General features: G+C 39.8%; 1 protein-coding gene across 1 annotated transcript in view; it reads left to right on the forward strand.

Moving 5' to 3' along the window:
- Nucleotides 1-10,845, forward strand: part of FOCAD (focadhesin) — a 300,263-nt gene extending 289,418 nt beyond the window's left edge. Inside the window, 5 exon segments of the mRNA XM_036260660.1 lie at nt 2,470-2,647; nt 4,582-4,679; nt 6,150-6,398; nt 8,328-8,403; nt 10,451-10,845. Of these exon segments, the coding sequence (XP_036116553.1) occupies nt 2,470-2,647; nt 4,582-4,679; nt 6,150-6,398; nt 8,328-8,403; nt 10,451-10,524 (675 nt within the window). The 3' untranslated portion in view covers nt 10,525-10,845.
- Nucleotides 10,846-12,219: the final 1,374 nt, after the last annotated feature.

The raw sequence follows: 12,219 nt of genomic DNA on the forward strand, positions 1-12,219 counted from the left end.
TTAGAGTATTTGGAATGTCAACAATTTGGACACGAGGTTATTTTAAGCAAGGAGAAGCAGTGCGAGGAGATCCTTACGTGAATGGACTCTGCACCCTCACTGCCAGGGTTGGAAATCCAGCTCCAATGTACCAGTCAGTGTGATTTTCACAGCCTCTTCCTGCGTCAGTTTCCTCATCTGTAAAAGGGAGATGATAGCACCTACCTGTTTGGATTAATTTGTGAGTTAAATGATTTAATCCACATAAGTTGTTGGGAAAGTGCCTGACCCAAGACAAGTATTCAGTAATGATTTATCATCATAATTATTATATTCATGCCATTTGTTATGTCCTACTATTATATTCATGTAATATAGTCAGAAGTAATACATACAATTTACTTCGTGGTACCTAGAGCTAAAGATTGCTGTGTTATTCACTTGGGTTCCTAAGGTACCATTCAGAACATTGTCACCACAACATACTAGTCTTCTGATGTCCCCTCCCCCGATGAGTTAGTATGTTCCACTGAGGTCAGAGTTTTCACTTCTGGAAAGAATAGAGGTAAGAAGGTTGTAGTGGTGAAGACCTCAGACTCCCTGGGCTCCAATTTATTTCTGCCACTATAGCTGTGCGTGCCAGAGCAATTACCCAACCTCTGTGCTTCAGTCTCCTCATCTGCAAAGGTGGGATGAAAATAGTACTTGATTGCATACAATTGGTTTCAGAAGTCAATGGTTAAACTTTTTGTCTTGGGACCTTTTAGTGTCTTAAAAATTGTTGAGGGCTCCAAAGAGCTTTTCTTTATATAGGTCATATCTGTCAATATTTACCATATTGGAGATTAAAAGCTGGATATTTAAAAAATATTTACTTAAAAGTAATAATAATAAACCTGTTGCATCATAAATAAGAAAAAAATATTTTCCAGAAAATCAGAGAAACTAGTAAGGCAAGTGGCACTGTTTCCCATTTTTGTGAGTCTCTTTCATGTCTTCCTTAATAGAAGACAGCTAGATCCTCTGCTGCTGTTTTTCAGTCTGTTGTGCCATTATTTTGGTGAAGTATGTGAAGAAAAGCAAGCCTCATACAGATATGTAGGTAGGAAGGGGAAGAGTTATTAATAGGCTTTTCAGATAATTGTGGATCTCTTTCTTTGATATTGCATGAAACTCAACATGTGGTAGTTCCTAGTAGGTTAGCTGCAGTGCGGAATCTGAAGTCATCAGTGAATTTCACATACTCTGTTACATTAAAATCCACTCATCTGGTTTATAGTCTGGGTCTTTTACCGAAGCATGATTTTGTAATATCATACATTGGCCATGTAAAAAATTTTGAATCACTAAGTTTTGAAAATCTGACAAATGCTGATATATTTCATTATATAATATAATATCAAAACATCGTATTTGTTAATATCACCAGCAATCTCACCAGAAAAGTCTTTATGTATTGGGAAACCTCCAAACTCATATAAGCAGATACAAATTTTCCAAAAATCGAATTTTGCTTGAAAATTCTGATTGTATTATTGGCAGTGAATACTGTGCGGGGGCATGTAGGAGGCAGCCAATAGATGTTTCTCTATCTCTCTCCCTCTCCCTTCCTTTCTCTCTAAAAATTAATAAAAACATATTGTTTTAAAAAGATGTATACTCAAAAACAAAGGTTTAATGAAACTAATAATTTCTATTGTTTATAGGAGCAATTTTCAACCTGTGTGCCACAAGAATTTTTAAAACTTGCAATACCTAACTGTTTAGTCAAGGGCCCTGACCTCTTTTCCCTTAGATTGTCAAATTAAAAAATGATAACAGCCAACACAACAATAGCCATCCAATGTGAATAAATCAAAACTATACCTTTTTTTGTTTGTTTGTTTTTTGTCAGATCGGCAAAATGCAATATTTTTTTTGGTGTGCCGCAGAATTTTAGTAATTAGTTCGGGTGTGTCAGGCAGTTGGAAATCACTGGTTTACAGGGATGTTTTAAGTAAAACTAGATTTCTCAAAAATTTCAAGTGGCATTGAAAAATAGGAGTATTACTACAGTTTGATGCTATGATAAATATAGTTTGCCCCCACAAATGCTCTAAAAGGGTTTTGGGGTCCCCCAGAGGTCTGCATACCCTCATTTTGTGAACTGCCAAATTAATATGTGCTGAGTGCTTACAATGGTGCATGGCACATGGTAAATACTCTGTTAGTTATCATTGATATTCTTTGTATATTCTTACTAAATATTATCACCACTTAACCCCGAAATCATTTATAGTTTTTATGAGAAAACAGGAGTTGACATTACAACACTGGATCTGCATGTACATTTTAATAGAGCATGCAGGCAGGTAGGTCAGGAAATGAACAGTTTTAGCATTCGGAATAATAATCAACTTCACACTCACCCTTTCTGTTTTGCCCTTGCCCCGAGGTTCTATAACAACTTCAGTTAATTTAATAGTAACTGAACAATTGGCTTTTTTGCAGAGCAGCATAGAAAAGGCTGCCTTTGTCAGACTGTACTTGATCTCTCAAGGACGGTTCCCCTTGATGGGCTTGAATGATATGCTCAGTGTCGCTGTTCAGCACCATGAAAAAGACACACTGGCTTGGATGATCCTGCACAGCTTGTACCAGGCACGGATTGTGAGCCATGCCAACACAGGTGAGGCTGGCGGGGGGCCAGCATCAGGAACAGCAAGGTCTGCCTACCATCCCTTTAGAGTGGTAATTGTTACCCCAACTTAAAAACTGGTTCAGTGCTTCTTGACACAGTGGGGGACTCGCTCCTGCGAATGAGGGGCACTGTGGCTGGAGCAGTTACAGCTCACAGCATCCCCTCTGGAGATGGGAATTCATTCTTTTGAGAATTTTAACCTTGTCTTTGACCCTCAAGGATATGAATAAGTTTATCAGGTAGATTCTGCCTGCTTCACTTCCTCAAACAGACAGGATATCCATTGATTACGCCTGATGTTTTTATGAAAATGGCTTTGTGTTGTCGTTTAACAAAGAAACGAAAAGCAGCAACAATGAACTTGAATAGTTATTCCATGAACTTCTCAAGGGTGTGAAGAATAGAATCTGTACAACCTAACTGCGTCCTCAAGCCAGGCCTACAGCTCTGCTACTGAAGCATATGGAGCAATTTTTAAACCATTGTACACATTGGTCTTGACTAATCACCTGAACAGGGAACTCCTTCCTTCTCCTCCCACGCTCCCGATTCTATGATTAGAAGTCCCCGAGTCTGCATTCAGGTTCTGAGTGGCAGCCGGCTTACGTGATCAGAAATGCCTGGGAAGCCCTGTGACCCTCGGCAAGTGACTGAGCTTTCTGTGCCCCATTTTCCCCATCTCTTGTGTCTTTAAAGCTTTGAGAGAAAACTGGCAAACATAACTGTAATACTCTTTTTCAAAACTGGATGGGAAGTTTTTATTCCTCGTCCTCTTTGACAGCTGAGATAGTTATCTCGTATCTGTGTTAGTGCTTGACCAATGAAAATTGAACCTGTGATGAGAAACTAGAATTTTTTACTCTAAGTCAAAACTATATTTATCAGGGGAAAAAAAAAATCCAGTAGGTGTTCCCAATTAAGCATGAAGATAATTGAAGCAAATTGAAATAAATTTGATATTGCCCTTGATTCTAACCTTCAAAGTTAGTTCCCATATTTTTTTTATTCACTAGAATTTGAAAACCTTCTCAAGTAGTTTTTACTATAACAGGAATCCTCATTTTTAAAAAATAATAAAACAAAATCAATATTTATGTTGTTTATGCTCCAATTACCCTATAATGTCTGGTTTTTCTTTTTCTTTTTGTGTCTTTGGGATAGGTTTTCTCTGTGATTTTGGCGTAAAGTGGGAAAATTTAAGCTAAGGACTATAAAAAATAAAAGGTGTGAGCCGGCAGGAGATCACATCCATAACGCAAGGCCAGTGTAGAGTGAAACGATTTTATTGCATGCGCCTGGGTGCAGGCGGGCTGAGCCCGAAAAGGGGTCAGCCTCGAATACAGTTAGGGTGTAGGTTATATACTCTACTTCTAGCTTCCAGCAGTTCTTGCTGATGTACTCAGCATGGCCCATTGTCCACTTTGCAGTTGGACTGGTCTGGTATCACATCCTGCATCTGCTGGGTGATCCATTGTCTTGCAGATAATCTGATAATCTATACTCAACAGAAGGCTGAGCAAGCAATGCATTTTTCACAGCTCTTGCCTTTACCCTTTAAAACGTTATTAACCCTTTCAAAAACAATTAATCCAAGATCCAACATCACTGGCTAGTTGGTGTGCCAGATTTCTCATAGTGTGTTTAATGTTGAGAAAGAATTACAGTAAATACATTTTATCACTAGTCGGTGGATAGGTCTGAAGAATAAATTAGCCATTGAAAATGAAGACCAGAATATGGTCATCTGATGTGAATAGTGTCAACTCTCACAGGGTATCACACATCTCAGGTATTGTGACAGAACTGGAAACTCATGAAATCCTCGTCAGATGTTCTGTTCGAGTAATGATACTTATTGCTGTTCTGTTTTGAACAGTAACAAAAACCATCATCAGGTAAGAAAATGTTTTTGTTCTTTTCAGGTGTGTTGAAGAGAATGGAATGGCTCTTGGAACTGATGGGTTATATCAGAAATATTACTTACCAGTCCACATCTGTTCGGAACGTGGCTCGTGATGAGGTACAATTTAGAGGAGTGTTTGTAGTTTTAAAATATAAAACTTTTGTTTGTTCTCCCCAAAGAGGAATATGTTGCTACTAGTAGCTTTCTTTTCCTCCTTCCTTTTATTTTTGGGAAACAGCAGTGATTGACAACTCTAATGTCACAGGAAATGGATGTTCTTACCAGGGTCTTGGAGACAGCTAGGGTTGCCCTTGAAAAAAGATCTCAGCAGAATACATTCCTTGACAGGCAGCACACAAAGGACACTAGCTGGAGGGAGAAGTCAGGGTCCTGTGTTCTTGGGCTTGATGTCACAAAGGAGATGCAGTTCAGGGCTCTGGCCTCCACACTGGCCCGAGAGGCTTCCCATGCCTGGTCTGCAAAGATGCCTGCAGTGTCTGCAAGCACTCTGTGTGCGCCCGTAGTTGTAGGCATGTGCGCGTATATTAGGAGTTTTCCGCGCACCTTCAAGATGACCTCTGACCTGAAAAAGGTTTACAGCCACTGGTACTGGGTAAGTTAAAAAGAAAAATATTAATAATAAATGAAATGATGACAGCACTTTCCTATCCTCCTCATGTTCTTTTCTGCCAACTGCAAATTTTAGGGGTAGAATTTTCTTCTATAGCATGTTTTGTTGACATGTTTCTGTTGTGAGTAAAAACATGCACAATCCGAATGTTGTTTGAAATTCTGCTCTACTTTTCTGCGGAGTTGTATGTGTTTTTAAAATTTGAGTAAGAGTGGGAATTTTAAAATATTAAAGAGTTCTTTTTGAACTTTTTTTAACTTGCATAATCTGTCCTCTTTTTCTTTGGATTTCCTAAGTTTTTATTAGCCTTCTGTTTTCTTACAAAAATCTTTTAAAACCTAGAAAATACAGATAAGCAGAAAAAAGTGTAATTGAGGTCACATCGCAGAGATAGCTCCTGTTACCACCATTTTTCTACAACTGTCCAGATTAGTCTAAAATCTAAAGGGATGGATTCTAGACAGATGTGTTAAAATGCATGAGGAGAGTCTCTTTTATTGTTCAAAAATAGAACAAGACTATAAATATTTTAAAAAATCAGTTTTAGCCTCATAACAATAAATCTAAATATCTCTCTCCATAGCACTCTTAATTATTTTTTAATCTTAGAAAACACCAAACCAGATGAGTATTTGCATCCCAGTATGATTAGGAATTAAATAATGTTTCTTCTGAAATGTTAGAGCAGTAATAATGAAACTAATGAGCCTTCTGTATTCACAAGAGAGGATCCCCCAAACCTACCAAAGCCCTAAAATATGTCTTTATTAAGTATGGAAACAGCGTTTGTTCTTCAGTCCAGTTCCTCTTCTGGGGTAGGGGCAGGGCTAGGACAGGAGGAGGGGGTGGGGGAAAGGGAATGTCACCTTGCATCATGATGGGGCTGTGTATGTGAACATGTGTTACTCTGAATTGTCAAAACCTGTGACCTAGCCTTGTTTCTATTGCCACTGCAGGCCTTGGACTTCTTGTTGCTGATATTCGCAACCGCGGTGGTTGCCTGGGCAGACCATGCTGCCCCTCTCCTTCTCGGTCTCAGTGCCAGTTGGTTGCCATGGCATCAAGAAAACCCAACTGGGCCTACATCAAGCTTCCTTGGCAGGAGTCCAGTGCACAGGGTCACTCTGCAGGAGGTTCTTACTCTCCTCCCCAGTAGCATGCTTCTGCTGCTGCAGAAAGAGCCATGGAAGGAACAGACCCAGAAGGTGAGGTGGTCAGCCACCTGCATTTCAGGGCAGGAGGCTATTTTCTCCTCAGCGATTTCTGCTGTAGATGTAGGAAGTACCTTCTGCGAGTTAAGTGAAACTTGAATCACAACACAGGCTTTCACGCTCAGCCCCCAACCTCAGCCAGATGCGGGGCCTCGGAGACTGAGGCTAACAGTGATAGCAGTAACCACCTGCTTGCAGTTGGGGGTGAGGTGGAAAGTAAAGCTTATACCTGTGTTCAGTTATCGAAGGCACATGTATTCTTGATCCTGGAGGTAAAATGATGAGAAAGCCTCTGAGAGCTCACAATCTCCAAGTGAAGGAGGCAAGTTCAAGATTGCAAGATGGTATGAAAAAGGAGGATAGAGTGGCGATGAGCTAGGGAGATAGATGCCCAACAGTGCCTGGTGGGGGCGGGCAGGCAACTCTGAGGAGAAGCCTGAGTCCTAGCGCCCACCTTGCAGCAAGGCTCATCCCCCTGCAGCCCTGTTCCAGGAGCCGCACGCCCCGGGCTTGTGCTGGTACTGTGAGATTTGTAAAGATCTAATGTGATCACGCTTGCCCTCAGGAAAATGCCAACTGTAGAAAGTTTGGTTTTTTATATTAAGATTCCCTGAGCAATCCACCATGTGCTGAGTGGATGAAAAGACTGTGCTTCCTGGAATTCTCATTATGTGGCTCTGGCCTGTCTTTATTTTAATACAGTTGTTTGGAAGATTCTTTCCTAAATCCTATTTCATCAAAATTGGATTTTTATGAGGTTGAAAGCTTAAAACTAATTTTATGTGGCTTATTCTTAAAACCTGACTACTAATATTTAAAAATATTTTTGAACTGTGGACCCACAGTTAAGCTACGCACAACTCCACTGAGCACCTCAATTCAAATGCCTCTGTTTTCTTAAACCTGATAAACATTAGTGGTATCCCCTCATTTCTGGTCTTCAACACCAGGTTCACTTTGAACCACAATGTAGACATCCTGCATCTATTATGTATTTGTAGTTCCTGACCTATTTACTTTACCAGTAGGATATTTTAAAACAAAATTGAGAAAAAGAGAAAAAAAACAAAACATTTAATTCAAGCAGGGAATTAGGAATATTTTCTTCTCTATTATACTCTTCCTTCAACCCAGCTTCTGTGTCCAAAGTTCAAATGAGTCAAGATTGCAACATTCAGAAATTGGTGAAATTGTCCTACATCTGATTCAAAAGCAGTTTGGGCTGCATCCTAGGAAATCAGTCACTCATGAGGACTCAGTTTCCACCTCGTTTGCAGGATTTATGTGCAGTTAGCACACTTGGCTCTACCTGGTAAATAGCTGTATGCCTTTTCTCTTGCATTTTAACATGCTGTTTTATATTCATTTGGGCATAAACCCTTCTTACCTACAGAAACATATTTTATTTTACGAACAGTGTTTTACATCCGATGTGTTTCCCGATTTATTGCCCAGCCTAGGAGCCTAGTACTGGGTGCACACAGACCCAGGGAGCAGGCAGCATGATGCAAAGAAAGAGTGTGAGGCATGGAAGCCAGGTGTACTTGGGTTCAAATCTTGACTCTGCTATTCAGTGAGAGTGGAAATGGGCAAGGTTCTTGACCAATTTGAACTTCGCAGAATAATGAGAGAGAATGTTCATGGCACACAGGAGGCCCTCAGGTCCCATGTGTACCTCCCTCTCAAAATCTGCCATGTCTCAGAGTATTCAGCAAGGGAAGGAGGTTTACTTCGTGGGTCATTTGACTAAATGGGAGCTGTGTCTGTCTTTAACATCTTGTGCCTGGTCACTTTCTCCAGAGATTTCCACAGTCAGTCAGGTATTACCTGGGGATTATTGCACTGATCCACATGTATGCAGGCCCAAAGGTCTGACTGACAGTGGCTTGTCTGGACTAATACTGTTCTTCATTTTCATTCTAGTTCATTGACTGGCTATTCAACCTCATGGAAAGCCCTAAAGAAGGCCTCTCTGTAAAATCCAGGGATCTTTTAAAAGGTATGACTTCTGTGTTTTATGCCCAATATAGGTGAAAACCTTCCAATGTTGTCTGTGCTGTAGAACAGTGTTCTAGCTGATATTGGTTCCTGAAAGGGCTCATCTTGGCTCAGTTTGAGAAGTAACCAGGAACTATTACCAGCGTAGCATTTTGAATTAGAAAGTAGATTAAAGAAGGTTTCAGTGCCTTTAAATTTAATTTTTATTTAAATTGCCTTTAAATGTTTTATTATAATTGTTAAATATGACTTTAATCAAAATTTAGAAAATCCTTTAAAAGAAAAAGAAAAGGCGAATCCAGAATCCCGTTGTCTAATGATAACTTTGATATTTTTCCTGATTAATGTGCCCCCTCTGTGTGTGTTGTTTTAACATATTCAAAGTAATAAATAATTGAAAAAATACATGTGGACACTTTGGACACTGCCTTTTTTATTTTAAAATTATTTTTAAAGCATTTAACCTGTTCTTACACTGGCTTCATCATAGTACTTTTAGTGACTGCCTAGTACTTTGCCAAGGGAATTGGGCATTTCACATGCTTCGAGGTATTCTGTGGTTTTGTGTGTTTTATAGTACTCCTCTATCGATTGGTTAAACTACGACTGTAGGATTAACAAACATAGAAGATCTTTCTGTGAAAATTATGTAGATTTTTTTTACTCAAATATGAGAAGTCTTTTAGGCATTGGCCCTGTGGGTGAGGGATGGGGGGTTTGTATTCTACCGGTGGCTGCGGTGGACACCCTGACATGCTGTAATATACTTCCCTGAAAAGTCTCACCCTGGAAAGGTTGCCTGTTGGCCTACTCTTTTTTTTTTTTTTTTTTTGATACGTGCCCCTAGCAGGAACCGAACCCAAGACTCTCTGGTCTGCAGGCCGACGCTCCAACCACTGAGCCAAACCAGCCAGGGCTGGCCTACTCTTTTGATAATCTATCTGGCCTCTCTCCAGCCTGGAGTCATAGTATGACCATAGTTTACTTCGAGTATGGTATAAGTTATTATTTGCCAAACAAGCAAGCATTTCCTAATTTATTGGTACTGATTCTTCTCCCTACTTACAAAGAGGATGGAGGGCATGTCTATGAAAATGATTCTGATCAATCACAGAACTTCATTGAGAATAAGAGCCGTGGCCTGAAATATTTCCACTGTATCCATCCCTAGAGATTTGTTGCTAGGATTTCCTCCATTCATTTGTTTTGGGGAATTTGGACTCATTTCTAATGGCCGTGGGTCCATGATACCGTTGGTTACTCCAAACATATACTGTATTAGGTTATGAAGAAGAACAATTGATAATGATGAGGAAAAGAGTTATTTCAGTCAAGAAAGTAAATGTTTAACTCAGTTATATATTTCAAGGGCTTATTAGAGACACACTCAATAATTGTGTAAGTCTAGGTTCACACTATTATATTTTAAATAACATCTCAATATATTTATATTAGTATTCTAAAATAATATATATAATAAGTTACCTCGAGGCATTACACAGAACTTCCCTATCTTTAAATTGATCCCTGAGGGACCCATGACAGATAAGAGAAGCTGTGGACTTGTGAGTACTTGTTCAAATATAGCTAAGCACAGTTATGCCTGCTCCTGAGCCCATGAACCTAACTTCATTACGGTTCAGTTAGTTTGTGGTTTTGAGGGGTTTTTCACCCTTGTAATTAAATGTTTAATGGAAAAATCACATTCATGTAGTAAAGTACTCAAGTCATAAGTAGATTTTTATAAAGGGAACACGCCTATATAATCAGCACCTTGATGAAGAAAAAGAATATTACCAGCATCCTTGAAGACAGCTTTTGTTATAATTCTGTAGAATTCCCCCTGAACTGTTTACAAAAAAATGAAAAAACTTTTCCCTAGGTTTTCTGCCATTAAAATTCTGCCTCAGGCTTGATGGGAATCCTGTCTTGAAGATAAGCCAAGTGAGAAAAAAGCCTAGTTCTGCCCTGATGTCCTTTTGATCTAAATGACCTTTGCAAATGCAGTCCCACAAATGCAACAATGTACTTTGTTTTTGTCCCTTTAGCCACCCTGCTGTCCTTACGAGTTCTCCCCGAGTTTAAGAAGAAAGCCGTATGGACCAGAGCGTATGGTTGGTGAATAGCTCTGCCTATCCAACTGCATCTCAGCCGGAATAGGAAAAGCACACCAGTGGAAGAAATGTTTCAGAATTTGTGTCTGGGATCACTGAGACACAATGCGGAGAGTTGAGGGTCATGACTGGGTGGCAGGTAACTGACATTCTGAACCATGAATGCCAGGAGAGGGGGTGCTGCCTCCGCACCCAGGCCTGCGAGACTGAAACGAGAACTTGAACTTTCTTTTATTTGGCCACAGTTCAATCTGAAGATCTTCTTTGTGAAATTTTGACTATATCATTTCCTCCCCCACAGAAGTCTAGTAAAATAATCTCATAAATTTTGTGTACGTGACTTTTATCTGTTTTCAGGCATAGGTAAGGTTTTGCTAGCCAAACCAAACTCTAGTGGTGATGGAGGCATTATGATCTATTTCCCATGAGGTCTCCAGAGGATATTCACTGACTCAGTAAGTTAGACATCTTTTCTTATCTTTTTGATGAAACACTCACTTGGAGTCGCTATACACATTTAAATAATAAGCATGGTGTGAAACCTGAGCAAAATCAGATTCATTAGTGGTGGCTATATATAATTTTCTTATGCTCTGGTCTCTTGAATGTAAGTGAAAGTTACCCAATTTAGAATGGCTTCAGCTAAAAAGAATATAATTCATTCACAAACCAAGAAGTTAAAGAGTAGATCTTATGAGGCCCAGTTGCTACAGTGAATCAAACAATGTTGCCAGGCTTTGTTCTCTTAGGATCACTCGACAGAGTTGTCGAGACGGCTGCCAACAACCTCAAAGGAAGGGACTCTTCAAAGGAAGAGGTCCTGGGAAGTGGGGTCCTAAGTCCACCCTAATTGGGGCTCCCCAGAAGAAAGTTTATGGGATACTAGGCAAGCAAAAACTGACAAATACCTCCTTGAAAGATTCATCTTTTTTATAAGTACAATTCCCTATCTTAATCAGGATGACTAGTGGCCTAATGACAAGTAAATGAAGGTATGTGACAATATCCTCCAGGGTTGAATTTTACTCAAAGGCTTGAGAATCAGCCAGCGTTTTAATGTTTTGATGTTTGCTAATTATCTTCCTTCATACAGTCATTAATCAGTCATTAATCAGGGTTTCAGCTAATCCTATAAGCGTACTGATGTATACATGTATGGGATCGCTGGGGAGAAATTTTTTGCCATTGGAATGATGTACGTTAGTGTCTATCATGTGATAGCACAGCACCTGCTACTTTATAAGCACATGGAACTTTCAGTATTCCCATGTGACGTTACCTTGATGTTGTCGCCAGGTGTACCTACCTACCACTGAGGCTAAAAATAGATCTACTAGTTTTGCTCTTCAAATAGCTGGGTTTATGTTTCCAGGTTTCAAATAGTTGTATTTCACTGTGTAACTCACTCTGTCCCAGGTCACAGTTCTTTCTTTTGCCGAACTCCACAGGGTGCTGAGATGCCTACAGAAAAAATGGGGAGGGAAGACGAGCTCTCGGGAGGTAGTTCCCCGCATTGCCAGTATTTCTCACAGTCTCCTCTAGAGGCTGGGCTACAGGGAAACGAATTTGAGGGACGCAGAAAGGTAGAAAATGTGCATGAGAAGCCAGAAGCCAGCTTCTCTCTTTTTCACTTACATGTACTTGCTTAACCTTCCTCCAGTGAGAGGTTGAAGTTTATCTATTTATTGTTAGATGCCAGACTG

The sequence above is a fragment of the Molossus molossus genome, unplaced genomic scaffold, assembly GCF_014108415.1.
Source record: "Molossus molossus isolate mMolMol1 unplaced genomic scaffold, mMolMol1.p scaffold_m16_p_14, whole genome shotgun sequence".
Lineage (NCBI taxonomy): Eukaryota > Metazoa > Chordata > Mammalia > Chiroptera > Molossidae > Molossus > Molossus molossus.